The sequence below is a fragment of the Ochotona princeps genome, chromosome 1, assembly GCF_030435755.1.
Source record: "Ochotona princeps isolate mOchPri1 chromosome 1, mOchPri1.hap1, whole genome shotgun sequence".
Taxonomy (NCBI): domain Eukaryota; kingdom Metazoa; phylum Chordata; class Mammalia; order Lagomorpha; family Ochotonidae; genus Ochotona; species Ochotona princeps.
This window is the reverse complement of record NC_080832.1, coordinates 106,028,073-106,048,782: the sequence shown is the minus strand read 5'-3', so window position 1 is coordinate 106,048,782 and position 20,710 is coordinate 106,028,073. Positions and strand designations below refer to the sequence as shown.

The 20,710-nt window shown below is 46.4% G+C and overlaps 1 protein-coding gene across 12 annotated transcripts in view; it reads right to left on the bottom strand.

Annotated features, from left to right (window-relative positions):
- Nucleotides 1-2,591: 2,591 nt before the first annotated feature.
- The window catches only part of TRERF1 (transcriptional regulating factor 1), a 244,416-nt gene continuing 226,297 nt past the window's right edge, over nt 2,592-20,710 (bottom strand). For 9 of the 12 annotated variants that reach the window (XM_058662943.1, XM_058662934.1, XM_058662938.1 and 6 more), the window contains 5 exons: nt 17,319-17,407; nt 15,375-15,488; nt 8,427-8,630; nt 6,176-6,423; nt 2,592-3,150 (listed from right to left, as the gene is read on the bottom strand). In XM_058662943.1, the coding sequence (XP_058518926.1) occupies nt 2,838-3,150; nt 6,176-6,423; nt 8,427-8,630; nt 15,375-15,488; nt 17,319-17,407 (968 nt within the window). In that variant the 3' untranslated portion in view covers nt 2,592-2,837. The remainder of the gene's footprint in view (nt 3,151-6,175; nt 6,424-8,426; nt 8,631-15,374; nt 15,489-17,318; nt 17,408-20,710) is intronic. The other 3 variants (XM_004590368.2, XM_004590370.2, XM_058662989.1) reach the window with 1 other exon arrangement.

Genomic DNA, 20,710 nt, shown 5'->3' with positions numbered 1-20,710 from the left:
GGAATTCTCATAAACTTCTGCCAAGGCTCATGATGGGAATCTGTGATGTAGAATTCTTCTGGTTCAATTTCTGAAAAAGTATGGTAATGATTTTTTAAAAATCCTTATCACTCAGAGGTAAAAAAAAACCAACCTAGAATGCCCCAGTTCTTTTCTTTTTCTTTTTTAAGGAATGCACCTTTTCAGGACAAGTCTATAAAACATTTTTTTATTTATTTGTTACATTGATGTTTAAATATAACTTTGCTTTCAAGCTTCAAACTTTTTTTTTTAACCCCTGGTAAAATAAGACTTTTGGTTCACCTTAACAAAAACTGACCTAGGAAGAAACATTTTTAGCAAAATGTTATAAAATTCACTAGAAAATACTGTCCTTTTTTTTTTTTTTTTGCCAAAATGTTACATAAAATCCTTATTAAAAAATACACACATTACAAAAGAAAAAATGATGAATATGCTATACAGAGTGCTTTGATATGGACCAAAGGAATTGCATTCCGGCAACATCGTTAAGCACACGCGATATGGTGATGTCAACTTATAACAGTGCAAACCTGAATAAATTACATCCTGATATGGAAGCATGCAAGCCATCTGCTGAAAACAGAACAGAACAAAGCCAGAACAGGAAGCCATCACAACCACTATTTAAAAATGTTTTCCTTTTTTATTACATTAATTTTTTTCAAAAATACTTTTTCTTTACAATAGAACTCCTAGAAAATATTTACAACCTTCCTCTAATAAAATATAACAGCAGTTAAATATATTTGAAAATAAGATGGGTTTTTTTTTCATAAAATATATCTGTTAACATTTTATATACAGGCTTTCTCAAAGAGGTCTAAATCCACTAATGAAAAACCATGTGATAGTAAACAGTAACTGTGTTGAAGACATTAGCCATCAGGAAGCGAAAGACTTGGGGTGGAGGTGGCCGCTAAAACACAACACACACACACACATGCAGGGAGTCATTGCAGGAACAAAGCAAGTGCAATATTTAACTAGGAAGTCCATTCTTCTAAAGTTGATAGTCAGGAAAACACTAATTAAGGAATTTGAACCGTCTCGCTAAGGAATTCTTTGGTTATTTCAAGTCACTATGCTGCATGGGAGATGAACATCAAATTGTGCATGATATGCTTGCCGAGGCAACTCACTTTATTTATTTATTTTTTTCAATGTTTAAAACCAGAACAGCTGGGCAAGTCTCCAAAAAGAAGAAACACATCGCTTTATAAACATTTCTCTGGGTGTTTGCTCTCAGCAGAGATAAGCTTCCATGGACCAACAGTTTCAGACTCACTCCCAGACCACCGGCAAAAGTCCAGGACAGGGACATCAGGGAACAGGGTGACTGGCTAAGGACGTGACAGTTGAGAGTGGTTCTGGAATATTTCTGTCCCCTCATGCATGTTGCCTAGGTGGTTTTCAACTCAAAACTAGGGAAAAAAAAAAAAGAAAAACCAAAAACCATCAGGCCAGAATAACCTGACTGGAATGGCAACCCATGAGCTTTTTTTATTTTCTTTCTCAAGAAAAAGAGAGTGGCCAGGACCTCTTCTCTGATGGGAGAGGGAAATCGCCTGATTTTCTTTTTTCTTTTTTTCCTCTCTTATATAACTTTCCTGAGATCCCCTCGTGAGCATGTGTAACACAAGGGGCTACCCTGGTACCTCCACCCACAGGCCCATGTCAAGGCTGTGCCCACCAAGTGGCCCGGCAGCTGAGCCATGCTCACACTGCTGCTGGCACGGAGTGAGATTTGGCTTCCCTGGGGGCAGGCCAAGGCATGACCACACCTGCTCCGACAGTCCCAGTGCTAACCTGGGAGGGAGGGAAGGAGGAGGAGGAGCCGCAAGAAACAGGATCCCCTTTTGGGCTGGGACTGTGTCCCCGTCTGACTCTGGCCCTAACAGTGGGATGGGTCAGTTTGACTCAACTCAAAAACCTGGGCAATGACATATTTGTAGGATTAGAGAGGTTTATTACCTTCAAGTACAAACAGCAGCCCCGCTCACAGGGGAAGGGTAGTTATGTAACTTGGAGGTCTGGAAGTGCTTTGCCAAATGACTTATCATGAACACACCCAATGTCTGAATGCATTCGTGACCCCTAAACTGTATCTCAAACTGTTCAATCAGCCTTGCCCAGAACTATTTCCTTTGTATTTGCTCTCAAACAGGTTGGAAAAATCCTACTGCTTGTAGCCAGCCCCAAAGTTTACCTTTAATCCAGGAGATGTGAATGACAGCGAAATCCCAGTTGGCTGAGGTGATCCTAAGGATGTCTAAGTGGCACAAAATAACGTCAGACCATTACCAGTGCTGCCACAAAGAATAGCTCTTCCGTGGTTGGAGGAGGAAGAGTACTTCCTGGGAGGGTCAGAACAGAACCAGACTAATTCTTGGTGTGAAAAGAAGACCCGAGGTCCCAGCAGGAGGGTAGCCTGCTTCACATGCGCGCACTCACAGCAAGCCAACAGAGAGTGCTGACATCCAACAGCAACGGAACGTGGTTACAGCAGGTGTGTTCCCTGCTGGGAAGGATGCGTGAGAACACAGCCCAGATGAAACACCTCTTCGAGATAGTTGCGCCAATCATTTATTCCCCCCAACCCCCACACAACACTTTTTTTTTTAAAACAAAAGGAAAAGAAACTGGATTAAACTGGATTTTCCCTCCCCGCCCCTAAACCTGAATAAAACGACCACTTTTTAAACAGGTAGTTAAAAAGGGTTGCAAACACAGGCAGGCAGTCCAAGTTTCCTGATGAATGTGGAACAGGGGGTTCCCCGTGGCTTCTCGCTGTCCCAGGGCAGCTCCGCAGGGATCTAGAGTTCTGTGTCCCCCTGCAGCAGCACTGAATCCTGATCGTCCAGGAGCAGGTCGGTGTCCACGCCCTCGGCCTCCTCCACGCCGCCCAGCTGCTGCACCACCTCCTGGTCTAGGACATCCACGTTCTTCATGGGTTTGATCAGACTCAGCTGGTCCAGGGGCAGCAGCCCAGGTGCCCCTGTAGTCCTCTCGATCGTGGCTGCCATTTCGGCCGAGAAAGCCGCCTTCTGTGCCTTCTGTCTCTGCTGTTCCTCCTGCTGCCTGTGGGTTTTCATGTGCGCGTTTCGGCTTTTGATCTTGAAGAAGACCCTACACGTCAAGACAAAAAAAGCAGCAGGTGAATTAGAGAGTGGGAGCTGGGTTCTTCACAATCCGGGTGCCCTGCAGGGAGGCGAGGTGTGTGCTGGGTGCGACAGGGTCCCCACAGAGCTCCCCCTGGGGTTTGTAGTCACCTGTCCTCCCTCCTCACAGAGGAGGACCGATGGGGACAGGAGCACTAGACTTCCTTGTTGGGACAACATAGGAGAAATTCTTAGAGGCTGTCATGTTCACCTGGGGTTTGTAGCACCTGCTCTTTCTCCTCTTCAGCCCTCCTCCTCTCATCATGGACCACACCCTCCCCACAGCTGAACCCCCCAATCATCCGAATCTTCTCTAGGAGTTCCCATCCTCAGAGCAACTCATCCTCTGCCTTTGGCCTTGCTCTCCCACTGCTGAAGTTCTTGAAGGACAGCCCTACACACGGTCAGTCATCTCTGTCTCCTCCACGCTTTCCAATTTGACTCTTGTCCCCTTCACTCCAACCCAACTGGTCTTCTCAAGGTCACCAAGTCCCTCTGAGTGGTCACAGTCAGCAGCCCCTCTTCTGTCCTGCACCTATCCATTCCTTTTTCGCTTAGAAGGCTTCTTGTGGGCTATCACATTGTCAAAGGTTCCTTTACGATGAACTAGTGCATCTCAGCTTAGTAGTAGTGGTGGTGGTGGTTGGGTGCTTATGCCCTCCCAGGGAGCATTTGGCAAATGCCCAGAGATATTTCTGGAAGGAGAGGGTGCTGCCTCTGGCACACCCTGAGGAGAAGCCAGGGAGGCTGCTAAACACTCTGCAAGGTCAAGGACAGCCCCCCCTCCACCTCTCCATTCCACACACGAGATGATCAGACCCCAGACGTCAATAGGTTGAGACATACTGGGAGAAAAGGAGAATGTATGAGCAGGGCTCATTCAGGGGCCAGGGGGTCTTGCCCATGGCCGGCAGTGGGTTAGAGCAAACCCAGCTTTGCACATAGCTTAATGGAACACAGTCCAGCTTTGCACATAAAGCTTTACTGGAACACAATCATGTCTACTTGTTTATATACTGTTTGTGGTGGCTCCTGTAGCAAAAGGGCCATGCCAAGTCATTGTGACAGAGATAGTCTGGCCCCCAGAGCCGAAGTTATTTACTATCTGGGGCTTTTCAGAAAACAAACAAACAAACAAACAAAAACAAACAAAAAAACCTGCCCAAGTGTGAGACAATCTATTGAGGAAGAGGGGTGACATAAACCCTCTGGTTCATTCGTGACCTCAAAAAGGGGGAAAAAAGGCAACCCTGATTTTGAAGGCCTGTGTCAAACAGGGCTGTGAATCACAATTCCATTGGACATACTGAAAACTGTTTAAAGTCATGAAGAGCATTTCCACAGCTAAGAGCAACAGTCTGCAATACTTGTCCAATGTCATTCCCAGTCTGGAAAGCCACAGAAAATATTTATATTTTCCATCAAGTCTTAAACTGGCTAGAAAGAGATTTCTAGCAACATATAAGCATATGCTATGTGCCCCTGAAAACCAGCCAGCAATGTGAAATACAGGTGGGGCACCCCTTGTCCGAAATGCTTAGGAAAGACCAGACGTGTTATGGATTTGCACATACTTGGCTTTTGGATTTTTTGCATAGATGCAACAATTTTTTTTTCATGTTTATCTTGTACATACAGATGACAGGTACTTTTACACAACAGTTGTAAAATAATATGTGCATGGAACAATATTTCGTGGTGCAGAATTTTTCCCCTCGTCACATGGTATTGGTTCTGCAAGCACTTTGGGTGTTGCAGCCTTCTGGATTTTGGGGTTTAGGGAGGTTCAACTTGCACTAACTTTAGTCTTAAGCCATCCTTTGTCTCCATCTGCTGGAATAAGGAGTTGGAGCCTGTTTGAGTCAAGAATGAGGTGGGGCAAGGTTCTGGTTCCTTTCAGAGGAAACTGGGAAGAACCCTAACGCCCCCAACACTTCTACTCTAGGACAAGCATGTGAGAGTCAGCTCCAGGTGGTTTGGTGTTTTTTTCCACAAAATAAACCTCAGGATCAATTGGGGTTCTTGGCTCTCATGGCCCCCCAGTGGGAGGTGATGTCATTTCCGGGCTCTCAAGCACAGAAGAGACCCACACCTGAGTTTATCCCACTTATGCCTGAGGTTTGCAGAGGCAAAGAAAGCTGCCACAATAGGTTTTAGCTCATTTGTTCAATACTGGTTACAATGTAGGGCCTGGCACGGTAGTCTAGCGACTTAAGGTCTCACTTTGTATGTGCCAGGATAATCTTGGTGGCCCTGCTTCCCCCCCAGCTCCCCGATTGTGGCCTGGGAAAGCAGTTGAGGATGGGCCAAAGCCTTGGTGGCCATGCTCCCACACAGGAGACCTGGAAGAATCTCCTGGCTCTTGGCTTCGGATTGGCATAGCTCCAGCCTTTGTGGCCACTTGGGGAGTGAATCAATGGATGTCATTTCTCTCTCTGTCCTTCCTAGTCTCTGTATGTCTGACTTGCCAATAAAAATAAAATAAATCTTTAAAAAATATTGGCTACAATGTAAAGAATTTGAGGGGTTCCATCTTCCATCTTACTGCAATAACTATGGTGACTGATTAGTGATGTCTGCCCTGAGCACAGAAATAGGCAGTAATGGTAGGGATGCCATGTTTAGGTCATTTCTGTTACAGGAAATTTCTGACCATGAGCCAGTGTCAAGTCACTTAGCATGGACGCAAACCAAAGGACATCCGAGAGGTCGGCTTGTGTGTGAAAGAAGAGGAAATCAGTCCAGCATCGCTTCTGGGAAACACTGTAACCGCTCATTAGAGGCAAGCTCTCTGCAAGAGTCTATGCTTGTAAGCTTAGAGATATCAGTGACAAGGGCCACCTTATGGTCCCTAAGGATGGGAGGATGAAGGAGATTTTTGAGGGTCTACGGTCTTTTTCTAGCCAAAGAAACTCTGGTCTCTCTGGCTCAGCCTCTAGGGACCTATGACCTGCCACATAGAGTGAGCTCCTGGCCCAGCCCAGTGCACCTACTTGCCACACTCTTTGCAGGGGAAGATGGTGGTGGGGTCTGTTTCACCACTGGTGGTGCTGTGAGAGGGTGAGCTCTTCACCGAGCAGTAGCCGCTCTGGGCTCCCCCGGGCTTCTGCTTCCCAGAGGGGATGGCACCCCGAGCCTTGGTCACCTGGTTGGTGCCGCCATGGATGCGAGCGTGGCCGTTGAGGGCCTGTCGAGAGCTGAACACCTGGGGAAGAAAGGGAGTGACATGACATCTACAGTCCTGAAAAGGAAATTAGGGTTATTAGTTACTGAGTGACAAAACAGGGGAGACCTGACAGTGTCTAATGAGGGGCCAACCTGAGGCAAATGTCTCCATTTGTAATAAAGCTCCTTCATCACAGCCACAAATGCCGTGCCCAGAAGAGCCTCATGGCTGTTACAGCCAGGCAGTAAGAGGCAACCTGGCACAGCAGGCAGGATGAAGCTGCCATCTATAAGTCAGGGGTGTAGATCCAGCTCTGTCATTGCCAACAAAGAGGCTGTTGGGCCTCTTCCCTTCCGCAACGCAAGGAAGGGGCTGGACCTCCTTTTATGCTTCCCTCCCTCCCTCCTTACTTCTTTTCCTCCTAGCCTCCCCCCCCACCTGACCCCCTTAAAAACAACAAATCAGCAACAACAACAACAACAACAACAATCAGGTCTTACTCAAAGCTGCAGTGCTCTGGCTGAAGGCGAGACAGCACTCTCTTGCTCTGCTCCATCTCCTCCCTCCCCAGCACCCCAGGGAACGCACTCTGAAGAAGCTATTAGGTTCCCTGCTGTGTCCCACAAAGCACGTTCAGCCTCCACGCACTGGCAGCCTGTGGCTGGGGCGATGTCTGACCTTTCTGCCATCTAACAGGGAATGATACAAGGCAGCAAGCACTGGCAGTTTTCAAAGCCTGCCAGGACATGGGTTTTTCAACCTCAGTACTAAAGACATTGATAATTCTTCACTGTGGGGGAAATAGGAGAGGTGGGACTCCGACCCACCAGATGCTTCCCAGGAGCATTTCCCCACAAGTGATGTTGCTAAAGGTTATCGGGGGGGTTTACCCTCAGTTCAGAACCACTGCTGTATGGGTGGGTGACGCACACTCCTCATTCCAAGATGACAAAAAGTGGCTGGCTGAACTCAATAGCCAAAGGGAACACCCACCAGGCTACCGAGGGGCCACTCTCGGTCAAGTCCATAGCTCTTTTATTGTCTTATGAAGAGAAAACCAAAAAAACCATGCTGTCACTGATTTACCAACCAAAGTTAAGCCAGCAGCAAAACCAGCATGCTTCCCACTCCGTGATCTTTAGTCATTTGAAACTATCTAGATAGTTATAGTGGGCACAGACTAGAGCATCAGTCTGGGCTCAGGGTTTCTGATGTTTGAAGTAAAAAATGACTTCCCTCTTAGCAAAACATTTACTACACATCTCCAACTATGACTGGTGGAAGCGTCCAATTTCTGAACCAATTCACCAGGCAACACTGTCATTTATAAATTGCACCTTCATCATTCCTGGAGGAAAGCACACTGCACAAAGGCGATGATGAAGAGGCCAGGTCAGTGAGCAGTGAAGGCAGCTACCAGCCAACAGTGTCTCCCTATCTCCTCAAAGCTCACAAAAAACGCCTATGTCTAGTTTTCCTTTTCTCCCCCTTCAGTGTACATCAAGTGAATTTTTGCCTTAGGGCAAGAATATTTTAAAGACAATTGATTTCTTAATCTAGTTGACACATAGTAAAAGTGTTTACTACAGCCTGGAAAACACGGCTATTCTACAGAATGTGTGGGCACGGACAAGAGCATCAGTCTGGGGCAGTACTTGTAGCATCTATCTATACATGTGCACCCAGCTCTAAGAAATCTGACTTGGGAAGAGTTCATCAATTCAGATCACCCAGGGATAAGAACAAGACTCAGCATCCTTTAACATACACATGGCCAGTGGGATGGCGTGGGAAGCACTTGACAGAATGGTTAAGACATCCCGTACCAGATGGCCTGTGCTTGTGCATCCTAGCTCAGCTGCAATTACTATGAGGGCAGGACTTGTCGTATGCCCTCCAGCCTGCAGTGTGGCACCCAACATGGAACACACACCGTTAAGAGATCAAAGGCCACACAGAGGAAGGCTGGCACCAGGGCGTCCTTTTTCAAAACACACCATTTCTTAAAGCTGGGCACAGCTTGCCCCTGGGACCCTAGCTTGTCCCGGATGCCTTACAAGCTCCATAGAGACACTTACGGCTCCGCAGTTGGGCATTTCACAGATGAAGGAGCCTGGTGGCTGGCCAAGGGCCTGCAGGGGTGGCCCCTCGGTGGGAGCCAGGATGGGCACCGGTGGGGGCTCTGGGGTCTTCGGCACTTCAGTTTCCTCTTCTTTCGTGGATTTCCTATCTTCTTCCATGTCTTCCTCCTCCTCCTCTAACTCTTCTTCTTCTTCACTCGTCTAATGGCAAAGTATAAGAGCAAGAGGGGAAAGCCCCCCCATGATACTGTTAGTGACTAACAGAACTACAGGCCAAGACAGGAGAGGGGCTGGCTGTGGGGCAGCTGTGTCCTTTTCTTTTTGCAACAGTAGCCCATGTGGTTCAGCTTCTAAAAGACTAGTGTCTGGACACATCATTTTGGAATGTCCAGAAAGTTCCTGTGTTCCATTTTGGGTTGCCCTCATCATTTCTATCAAATTATGCTTGTAAGGGCTGGCACCACGGTGTGATAGGTTAAGCCTCCACCTGCAGTGCCAACAACCCATATTGGTACCAGTTGGAGTCCCAGCTGCTGCACTTCCAACCCAGCTCCCTGCTAATGGCCTGGGAAGGCAATGGAAGACGGCTCAACTATTTGAACCCCTGTACCCACATGGAAGACCCAAGATGAAGCTCCTGGCTCTTGGCTTTAGAATGAGGTCCGCTGAGGCTATTTGGAGAACGAACCAGTGAATGGAAGATCTCTTTGCAATTCTGCCTTTCCAAATCAAAATAAACTAAAAAACTATTTTTAAAAAATGCCTTGAAGGTAGAGGTGGGCATCTGTCCTAGCTTGTTCATGTCCCAGTGACAGTGCCTGGGTTGGAGTTCCAGCTCTGCCTTCCTCTCCAGTGTCTTGCTAATTCACTGCTTGGGAGACAGCAGGTGATGGGTCAAGTAGTTAGGTTCCTGCTATCCACATGGGGGGCTTAAATTGAGTCCCTAGTCCTCAGCTTTGTCTGGCACATTCCCAGCTGCTTCACGCATTTTGGGGAGAGAACAAGCAGGTGGGAACTCTTTGCTTGCCCCTCAGATAAATTTTTAAAAATATGGCCAGGCAAAGAGGAGAGCTTTCTCAGTGTTGTCTGAGACCATCAGGCCTTGGAAATGGCTAACATTTAAGCAAGTCAGCCCTGCCTGTCAGCCCAGCAGTGAGGCTTTTTAAGCCTTTGCAATACTGTGAAAACTCCTCGGGGGAGAGACTAGAGACCTAGAATGATACATTTGCAGACTGATAAGACATTCCCCTGCAAGGTGTGCCTGCTTTGCCCAGAGCACAAGGAAAGCACGTGTCATTCTTGCTCTGCTCTTGTTAGAAAGCAGAATGAAAGGCGAGAAAACAGGTGACTTTCTGCCACTGTTCACACACTTTTGCTTTTGTCTCTGATCCCTGGCTGAGTGAGAGCAGGGTGTTGGGGACTTCTGGGTATTCCTCTTTCTCCTTGAAGTGTCATTTTAAGAAAACCAAATTCAATGAAGAATTTCCTCTCAGCTAAGATGTCCCCTGTTGGGCCCGGCGTGATGGCATAGTGGTTAAGGTCCTCGCCTTGCACGTGCCAGGATCCCATATGGGCGCTGGTTCTAATCCCAGCAGCCCTGCTTCCCATCCAGCTCCCTGCCTGTGGCCTGGGAAAGCAGTTGAGGACAGCCCAAAGCCTTGGGACCCTGCACCGCGTGGGAGACCCGGAAGAGGCTCCTGGCTTCGGATTGGCTCAGCTCCAGCCGTTGCAGCCGCTTGGGGAGTGAATCATCGGACGGAAGATCTTCCTCTCTGTCTCTCCTTTCTGTATATCCGCCTTTCCAATAAAAAAATCTTTAAAACAACAACAAAAAAGATGTCCCCGTCTTTACATCAGAACAACCACATGGAAAACACAGCCGAAGGCACCTGCCTTCCTTAAGGTTAACGAAACAGCTTGGATGGGTTGCCTGGGACAGGAAGCAGGAATCCAGGAGGATCTTACTTAACGACAGCTGTCCCCAGGGGAACGGGTTCCAGGACATCCCTTTATGTAAAATGGTAGATAACTTAATGCATGTCCTCCCACATACTCATTTTATCATCTTTAGATTGCGTGCAATTTCCAATAGGAGCATTATGTAATCACTGTTTCCCTAGGTTTTAAAGGGAATAATGACAAGAAAAAAAGCCTATACATGTGCAGTACTTGGGTGATGATCTTCCAAATCTTGGTGGAATTCACGGATGCTCAATCTGTGGACATGAAGCCCCACTTTAACTTCTGTTGATGCATCACCAGGGTGGGATGTGGGATGCTGGCTCCTGCAGGCCCAGGAAGGGCTGAGGACCAGGGGAAAAAATTCTAGATTTTAATCCCCTCATTTCATGTTACGGTTTGCAAAGTGCTTTCACATGTATCATGTCATAGAGTATGCAGTCAAGTGTGCTGCTATTTCACAAATGAGGAATTGAATGGTATGCCCGGGGGCTACATTGCATAGCAGGTTAAGTTGCCATCTGCAATGCTATGATCCCGTATGTACACTGGTTTGAGTCCCAGCTGCTTCACTTCTGATCCAGCTCCTTACTAATGTGCCTTGGAAAGTAGCAGAAGATGACCCAAGTCATTGGGCCCCTGCCACTTACACAGACCCAGATGAAGATCATGACTTTGACCTGGCCTACTCCTGGCTATTGCAGCAATTTGGATAGAATGTCTTTCTCTGACTCCCCTCGCCCAGGTCTTTCACAGAGATAAATCTTAGAAAAACAGAACAAAAGAGAATGGTGTAGTGTGTGCTGCTGCTTCTCCACAGCACAGGTTATTTGTGCCAGACCCTTGTCATACACCCATTGCGGCGAACATGGAGACTACTGTCTGCTTTTCTCCCACCAGTGACATAACTCTAGATGAGTCTATGACTGTTGGAACCTATGAGCAAAGAACTTCTAAGAAGATAGGTTGCAGAAAGCAGTGGAGCCCAGTGGGATCCTGTGATCCAGAAATCCCAAGCTTCCCCTCTCTGGTCTGGCTTAGGGAGGGAGTGTGATTTAGTCCTCTCTTCCCGCTGTACTGCTTATGTGTAACACCACATGTTTACGTTCTTGAGAAGGTGCATGAAAAGGACATATTTAAGAAATGGTCCCAGGGCCCGGCGGCGTGGCCTAGCGGCTAAAGTCCTCGCCTTGAAAGCCCCGGGATCCCATATGGGCGCCGGTTCTAATCCCGGCAGCTCCACTTCCCATCCAGCTCCCTGCTTGTGGCCTGGGAAAGCAGTTGAGGATGGCCCAATGCATTGGGACCCTTCACCCGCGTGGGAGACCCGGAAGAGGTTCCAGGTTCCTGGCTTCGGATCGGTGCGTATCGGCCCGTTGCGGCTCACTTGGGGAGTGAATCATTGGATGGAAGATCTTCCTCTCTGTCTCTCCTCCTCTGTGTATATCTGACTGTAATAAGATGAATAAATCTTAAAAAAAAAAAAAAAAGAAATGGTCCCAGTTTCCAGTAGGTTGATTTATTCATCAACAAGGGTGACATGAGCAGGAAGGCCTTCATGAATACAGATGTGGCCCTAATCCTCCATTTTGCAGACTGCTTTATTATACAGGCCACAGGTCTCTTGCTACGCAGAACATGCAGGATGACTTCACATGGGTGGCCTTATTCCTGTGGGAACCTCTCATCCTTTAATCCCAAAGAGAGCTTCGAGGAAAACCATCTTACATCAAACTCCTAAGGTATAGTACCAGCAGTCACTCTGTGGTCTTAAGTGGCCTGTAGTTTGGCACTGAAAATGAGTTACACAATTACCCTCAATGACAATAGTATTTGTTTCATGGTACTTGCAATCAATCTCACAATGACATCCTTGTGCTGTACAATTTTGAGAGGCATTCCCTACAGCCCACAAATTACACCTTACAGTCTATCCTACTGTGATTACGTATGTCTCAAGAGTTAAGACAAGTTTTATTTCAACTGGCAATCTACAAGAGTTCATAAAATGATTTATCACCAAGCATTATGGTTCACCAGAATGACTAAGAGATACAGAGATAGGAGGACAGAAATTCTAACGTGTAGAACTTTGCATGAACAAGTTGAACATTTTATGATACACTGTGAAACCAAAAACTGGGTGATATTCCAAGAGTCAAGGCTTTTCCCTTTCTGATCCAGCTCCCTGCTAATGCATTTGGAAAGCAGAGGAAAATGGCCCAAGTATCTGGGCCCTTCTACCCACATGTGAGACCTGGACAGAGTTGCAGGCTTTAATACAACACAGGAGATGTGATCAGCCGCCAGCTGATCCCAGCAGGCCCAAAGGACAGGAAGCCAGGACCATGTCATTGGACTGTGCCTCTTGCACCCTTTTCTAGTAGTTGCTTGATCCTAGTTTTTCATCTGCACGTGGTAAGTCATTATCAGGAGACCAAGTGTGTATAGAATGCCCATGAGGGATCAGGGAGTTAGCTTGCTGGCTCCATGTCAAGGTTTTCTTGTTTTTGTGGGCCTGAGTCATCTTAACTTCTACACTTTCTGTTTTGCTTAATTTCACAAGGGATGAGGGTGTGGATGCTTCTGACCCAACCGAACACTGGCTCCTGATGAATAGATACAAGCAGGTACGGCCCCTTGGGCATCTTAAACTCTTCAATGAGGCTGGCCTGTGACTATCTAAATACCTTCAAGGCCCTGCCAGCCCATGGGGTGACATCTTGCCCTGGTCATGCTCAACCTCCCTGGCTCACTCAGAGGGAATGTTTCTGGGACACATAAGGACTTTTCCTTGGGAAGATATTCACTCAACAAATATTTACCAAGTGAGCACCTGGTATAGCCCGAGACACATCAATTAACCTTAGGAGAGCATAGTTTTAAAAAATGTGACAGGATCAGAGCCCAGAAGATTCCAGAATCATAAGGAACATTCCAAATCATCTGCCTCATTTTTTAGGTCAGCAAGCCTAGGAAGCAGGTCACAGGTATCCAAGACCGGGATTCTTTGTGCTACATCATTTACTTTTCGGTTTAGTCATTTGGAAAGCAATGTTCTGTATGACATTGGGAAAGCCCTTGCCCACCTCTGGGCTTCAACCTTCTGCCTGTGAAATGGAACTGGGAGGGAGGGAGTGTCTCTGAGGTTGGATCAAAGAGCTTCCGGTTCTCATTTCATCCTGCTTTTAAACTTATCATTTACATTCTATGTTGTGTCATCCCAACTGGCTAGTGAGGGAAGCTGAGCCAGAGGTCATTCATCATCCTTGGGGCCCCACATCACCCATGTTGCTGCTTACATTGTAAGAACTCAATTGCTTTTAGTGAGCTGAAGCACAAAACCCTACATGAAGCCAGAGATGAGCAAAAGGCTACTCTGATACAACTATTTAAGCCACACGAAAGCCCTGATTCACTTCTGAAGAAAAAAATGGCAGTGAGTGTAGGTGATCTGACACAGTACAGTAAGCCCCGCCTTGAGACACCTCACCTTCTATTACCATGCCTGGAAGAGAGTCTTTCTCTGCTGCTCTTCCAGCTTCCTGCTAATGTGCACCCTGGGAGGCAGCAGATGATGGTTTAAGCACCGTGTTCCTTGGCACACATGTGAGAGACCTGAACGGAGTTCCTCTCTCCTGGCTTTGGCCTAACCCAGTCCCAGCCATTGTGGGCAAGAGAGTGAGTCAGTGTATGGAAGACTGCTCCCTGTTGCCCGTAAAAGAACAACAAACCAAAAACAAACAAAACAAAAAACCCCACTGTCATTCTATTTCTGTTTTCATTTGCTTTGATTTTGGGGATTCTGATATACATTTATGTAAGTTTGTACATTTCATAGTGATGATCTTAAGGTCTGAAGCATGAAATGAGTACTGGCATTTTCATACTCCTCTACAAGAATTTGCATTTCACTGGTCTTGGGGCTGACATAAGGGCATGAGGCTGAGACAACACACTCTCCAGCTGTGTGACCACAGCCTACGCAAGCTGTGGGTCTCAGTTTCCCAGCTCCTGGAATTGGCAGTAAGTGAATGAAATTGGACTTAATGAGTCAATATTTGTCAAGAGTCTGGCACAATGCCTGGCACATAGAAAGTGCTATTTAAGTGTCTATTAGAGAAAATAACCCACACATGTGCTAACGCAATTGGGAATGAAAATATCATTACAAATATTCGCATCATTCACAAGTTCCAAAAGCTTTTGTTGATGGTGATGGAGAGTAGAGTTGAGTCATTTGTTGTAAGACATATGCACATGCGGTACCGAGTATGAGAGGGAGATTTATTCTGGCTAGGGATGCAGAGACGAGTTAATTACAAGGCTCACAGGTGCCAGTCATCAGCAATGCCACTCATGGGATCTAGAGACTGTTTTTCACCTTGTTATGTCTTCAAAGGCTACTGAATCTTAGCATACACATGATTTTAGATGGTCTGTTGATGAAACAAATCAATGCCAGGGACAAATGGTAATGATTGGAATCAAACGCTCCTTGCTCCCCAGTTCCTCAGCAGCTGAAGGTACTGGCACTACCTAGGGGTCAAAGCTCTTCCGCACTCCTGCTTTACAGAGGTGGTGGCAAATATCCTTGCACACCTTCTTCTTTCTGAGGGATATCATGGTCTCAGGTCAGAAGCACCTGTGACAGGAGAGGACCAGGAAGGAATATTCCACGGGGTTAGGACCATCTTCTTATAAACCAACCAAGTCAAGACTGGGACTTTACTGGTTTTACTCTCCCATCTCCTAGTTGCCCTGCAAGGCTGGCAACACTGGACTACAGGTTGAGCCCAACAATGTCTTCCCTCTGTCTATACCTGCAACTCAAGTCCTGTATCTGACATGGGAACCACGCCTCTGTTGCTCACTTTGCTGTAACTCTCTGGCTAGGTCCCCAGCAAAGCCAAGTCAAACACTAGCCACTGACACACCTGGGCATTGAGTGGGAGTAGGGCTAGCACACTTCACAGATTCACTCACCATGCAATCATCAATGATTTCCGCTAGGCGTGTCCGGTGCTTCCGCCCCAATCGCATTATTTTTTTCCATGTGTAGTAGTACTCCACACACTGAGCCACGGTCTTGGACTTCACCTGCCAGCAAAGTGAGCTCAAGATTACCTCTGGTGGTGAGCAATGAGCAAAGGATTCTATAAGCTTCCATGAACTCTTGATCTTGTAGCAGGTGTTAAATAGGTTTGTACAGTTCAGTGAGACTACTTTGGAAGGCCTCCTTGCCACATCTGTTCTCAGTTTCCATCTGTGCTACTCAGGTAGCTCCCTGCACGGATTTCTTTGGTTTCCTTCAGAATCTTTTCATGCACATATCAACGAACACAAAAATATGTTCTGCATCCACACACCATGTCCCCTTACACATGGCAGTTCTAACTACTGATCTGTAACTTGACTTCCTTTTCATATTATAGTCAAGAGATTTTCCTCATACCTTATTCCCTTTGGTTTTAAACCACAAAGCTGCTTTTTCAGTTACTTCAGTGTTTGAACATATTTTGCTTTCTGACTTGCTGGCTTTCAAGTATGTATTATGAACAATGTTCCCTAGCAATGGAATAGGGGGATAAGGCCGAAGTTATGATGACAGAGCTTGGGTTTTGCAGCAAACAAGCTGTGACGTGTTCACTCTCAGTGAGGCAAAGGTATATTTTGCTATTTTAAAGGAAATAGCCTTTTGATTATTTTCCCACATCTCTATCAGTTCAACAATGTGAGGTTTTTGCAGGACATTTAAAGGCTGAGTATCTGTGGCAATGCGAACATGACTACCCACACAGCGAGATGAGGCTGCCCCCACAGCAACCATCTCCTGTAATTCCTCCCTTCACATCTACTTGAATCTTCCCAGAGAGTGAAGATCTGATCCCAGAAAGGCCTTGTTTTAAAAACTTGCATTACCTATAACATGACTCTGTCATGGGTCACCTGAGTGTGAGACCATCAAGGAATTAGACCTTGGCCAGTCAGTCCTGGGGGAAAGAGACACTCGGTAGGTCACAGCCTGGGGGATGGTGGGGCAACCAGGATGGGGCAGCAAGATGTGGTAGCCACAAAGGTAGTGGTAAACGCTGGGCCAGAGACAAGTCAGAGACAAGCTCTCTTCCTTCAGATGCTTGCCCAGACATGACCCTGGATTAAGGCTTAGGTGACAATACACCATCCTCGACACCACTGAGGACCAGCAGCAGCCAGAGGGAGCTGCTTCATGTGACCCCATTTTCTGCAGAACTCAACATGCGTAATGATCCTAATAATACAACATGGTTCCATCGTTTTGCCAGTTTGTCAAGATCCTCTGAATTATTGCTAACACCTTAGTCTAAATCACCTCTCAGCCAATTAGAATCTAATGTTTATCATGCTATAAAAAGCGCTATTTCATCCACAGGAGCTTTATTCTGATTTAAAATGCTGACTATGTATGGTGTTTTTTAAAATTTATTTTATTTTTTTAAATTATTACTGTCATTCTGATTAGGGGCCCAACACCAGGAACTCTAACAGTGGAACAAGAGTCGGGAGGCTGTGAGTTCTCCCTCCATAATTTCCAGAAAATATCAGGAAAAAACATGACAGAGTTGTCAAATCTACACAAAGTAAACTATGTTCGTGGTGAACTAAAGCTCTAGTTCTAAGTCATTACAGAATTAGGAATTGCACATTTTTATGGAGATACAACCCTCTAAACAGGAGGTGGTGTCCAAACCACTGAGGTCCTCTTTCCTTCTGTCCTCTTGCCCACCCCACACAACACTGGGCTGTGCTGCCCTGTAACCATGGTCAGACTTCACAACCTTGGGGAAGGACCTAACAATGCAACCAAATATTCCTGAATATTTTTGAGGTGTACACACTTGCCAAATTTAATCCCAAGGAAGCAAGAGGGGAAAAAAAAATCATGCTCACCATCTTTTGTACAAAAATAAAGTCTTTGCTGTAAGTGGCTAGTGCTTTATTAAACAGTTTTCTTTCTAGAGATGTCCACTTGTCCGAACCTACAAGGAAATAAAACTTTGTAAGAACAGCTCATAGTTCTTGCTATTTTTTTCCCACTGGTTCACAATTTAAGCTACAAAATATAACTATCTAGCAAGTGATACAATATATATCAAACTCTTTTGAACAAAAAGTGCAGTACAATGATTAACAGGCCTGAGAGCTGGGTTCAAGTTATTTAATCTAAGATTCAGTTTCATTACCCACAAACAGGAGTAATAGCATTTCTGTGAAATTTTAAATATACAACACACACAAAAAGTACCCAGTCCAATAATTGGGAAATTATGAGCATTCAATAAATGTCAGCTGCAGTTTTTAGATAATTGTTATAGTTATCAGCATAAGTATTCACAGAGCAAGCTCTCTGTAGGATGTGGATAGTCTACCGGCATTCAACCACAATGCTCACTGTGTAGCAGGGACAGCAGTGGCAGACCACTGGGTTCAAGGTGATAACTGCAATTATAAAGGCAAATATAAAGCAATGGAGCAGTACCACACTTAAGATGAGCACCAGGGCAGCAGGGAAAATCTTCAAGTAGAGAAAACATCTCAGTTGAGTGGCATTTTCCCCCTAAGATTTTTTTTGTTTGCCAGACCTCTACTTTTTATTATTATTATTATTATTATTATTATTATTATTATTATTGGAAAGCTGGATATACAGAGAGGAGAAGAGACAGAGAGGAAGATCCTCCATCCGATGATTCACTCCCCAAGTGAGCCGCAACGGGCCGATGCGCGCCGATCGGAAGCCGGGAACCAGGAACCTCTTCCAGGTCTCCCACGCGGGTGCAGGGACCCAAGGCTTTGGGCTGTCCTCGACTGCTTTCCCAGGCCACAAGCAGGGAGCTCCAGTCATTGCGGCAGGTTGAGGAGTGAACCGTTGGATGGAAGATCTTCCTCTCTGTCTCTCCTCTCTCTTTATCTACCTGGAACCACAACAGACGCCAACCAGGACCGCCCCCCTAAGATTTATTTTTAAAATTTATTTGAAAGATATATATGAGAGAGAGAGAGAGAAAGAGAAAGAGAGAAAGCTCTTTCATCACTGGTCTACTCCCCAAATGGCTGTAATGACTGGGGCCAGGCCAAAGCCAGGAGCCTGGAATTCCATTCAGGTCTCCCATGTGGGTGGCTGAGGCCCAAGTATTTGGGCCATCTTCTGCTGCTTTCCCATGTATATTAGCAGGGAGCTGGATCAGAAGTAGAGCAGCTGAGACCTGAATGAGTGCTTATATGGGATGTCCACATTGCAGATGACAGGCTGCACCTCTCTGCTTGTGCCAATTACAGCAACAGGGAGGGGAGCAGGGGTTGGGGCCTTGGAGGAGCCTTGCCTTAGGGAATGGGAGTGGAAAGGGGCTGGTAGTATTTACAGCTTGAGAGCAGTTCTGTCGTGACTCTTCAAATTCTGTCCAATATTCAAGGCCTTGGGGATGCAGCTCCCAGATGCTCCCCTCACCCAGGAGCAGAGGCAGACAGAAAGGATTAACCAACAAATTAGCCGACCAACCATCCAGTAGTCGGGCTTCTTTTAGGTATCTGTCAAAACAGCAGGGATAAAAGGCATTGGAAAGATAATGATGGAAGATCCTGATGGTGACCCAGTTACCTGCTGAATCCCTCAAGCTTCAGTAGGAGGAGGTGTCAGGTTACACTGTACTGATGAAACTCCCACCTAAGCAATGACACTGAGTTAGAGGACAGCTGTAAAACCTGGTGAGACACTAACAGGGCCACCCTGCCTTTCCAGGCCAGGATTGTGTGAAGCTCCTGGGTCTGCCTACTTCTGAGAAGCATATCCTGACACGTTTCCAGATAGCTGGTTGGGGACGGGTATTTGGTGCAGCCATGAAGAACGTCCCTTGGAACACCTGCAACCCATATGGGAGTGTTTGGGTTTGAATCCTGGCTCTATATCCAATTCTAGCATATGCTAAGGCACACCTTGGGTGGCAGCAATGAGGGTTCAAGTGCTTGATGGAGCCCTGGGTTGTGTCTCTAGCTTTAGTTTAAACCAGCCATTGTGGTTATGGGCATTTGGGGAGTGAACCAATGCATGAGAACTCTTCCTTTCAAATCAACAGAAATACATGAATATAAAAACGGGGCCTGGCATGATGGCTCAAATGGCTAATCTTCCCTTTGCAAGTGCCGGCATCCCATACGGTGCTGGTTTGTGTCCTGGTGGCAAATTCTTCAGCCACTCACACTGGAGCTAGTCTATTGGTCATAGGCCTGCTTCTGGGGCTTGAGGCTCCACCCCTGGGCTCTTGGACTGACTTCCTAGGCCTAAGTCTGTTACACATGAACCACTCTGAATGTGCTTTCCTTATATACTCCCACAGGACTTGACACCCTCCCCCCTGCCAAAAAAAATTAACTCTGTAGCCAAGTCTACCTTGCTTTCACAGTCCGTTTCCTTCCTAGTGACACGGGCATGGTGGCAGTCATGCTATGGCCAACAGCATGTGGTCCTGCCGAGGTGTTCTATAGGTGGTTTGCATATTCACTGGCCACTCCACCTCACACTCTTCATCCAGGTGTGCAGTGGCATTCAGTAAGGCCGCTGTGCTGCGAGTGGTCCTTGCTTTGTAAATTTATAATCCTATAGTGGTCTGTTGGCTGCCCACAATTTCCACGGTTTTCTACTCACTTCCCCCTGCCATCCCCTCCATAATCCCAAATCAAAGACAGACTCAGGTGTCTGCTCCTTGAAAAATGTCTGACACCTTGAAGATCTAAGCCAGTCCTTGGCTTCTGCGACTTAAGAGAAGGTCCAGGATGAAATGACAAATAAAAGGTCCACCCATGGCTGCCTTAAGTCCTCCCCTCTCCTAAGACCCCTGCTGCCATGAGGTGCAGAGGCAGGGTCCATGAGCTTACACGCCCCTCCCTCCCACACTCATTTGTTCTACCTGAGGATGCCTGGCTACAGGGCTATTAACAGCAGGGGCCCCTAACAAGCCGATTAAAGCTAATTACAAAGAGCCTAATTAACTAGATGAAACCAGTGCTGGAAAAGTATCCAGAAAAGAAATATTCTGTGCTGCGGTTGCTGGGAAACAGGCTGTGGACTGTGGCTAATCTTGGGGCAATCAACAGTGAATCCCAACAACTTAAAGGGGAGAAAGTTTCTCTCTCAGAGGACCTTTTCTCCTTTGTGGATATTTTAGAACTTTTATTGATATTTGTTATTGCAGTTACAAAAAAAGATGTCCCTTGTTAAAAAAAAAAAAAAAAAAAAAGGGAGTGTTTTTACACCAGATTTTCATTTCCACTTAGGCTTTTTCATA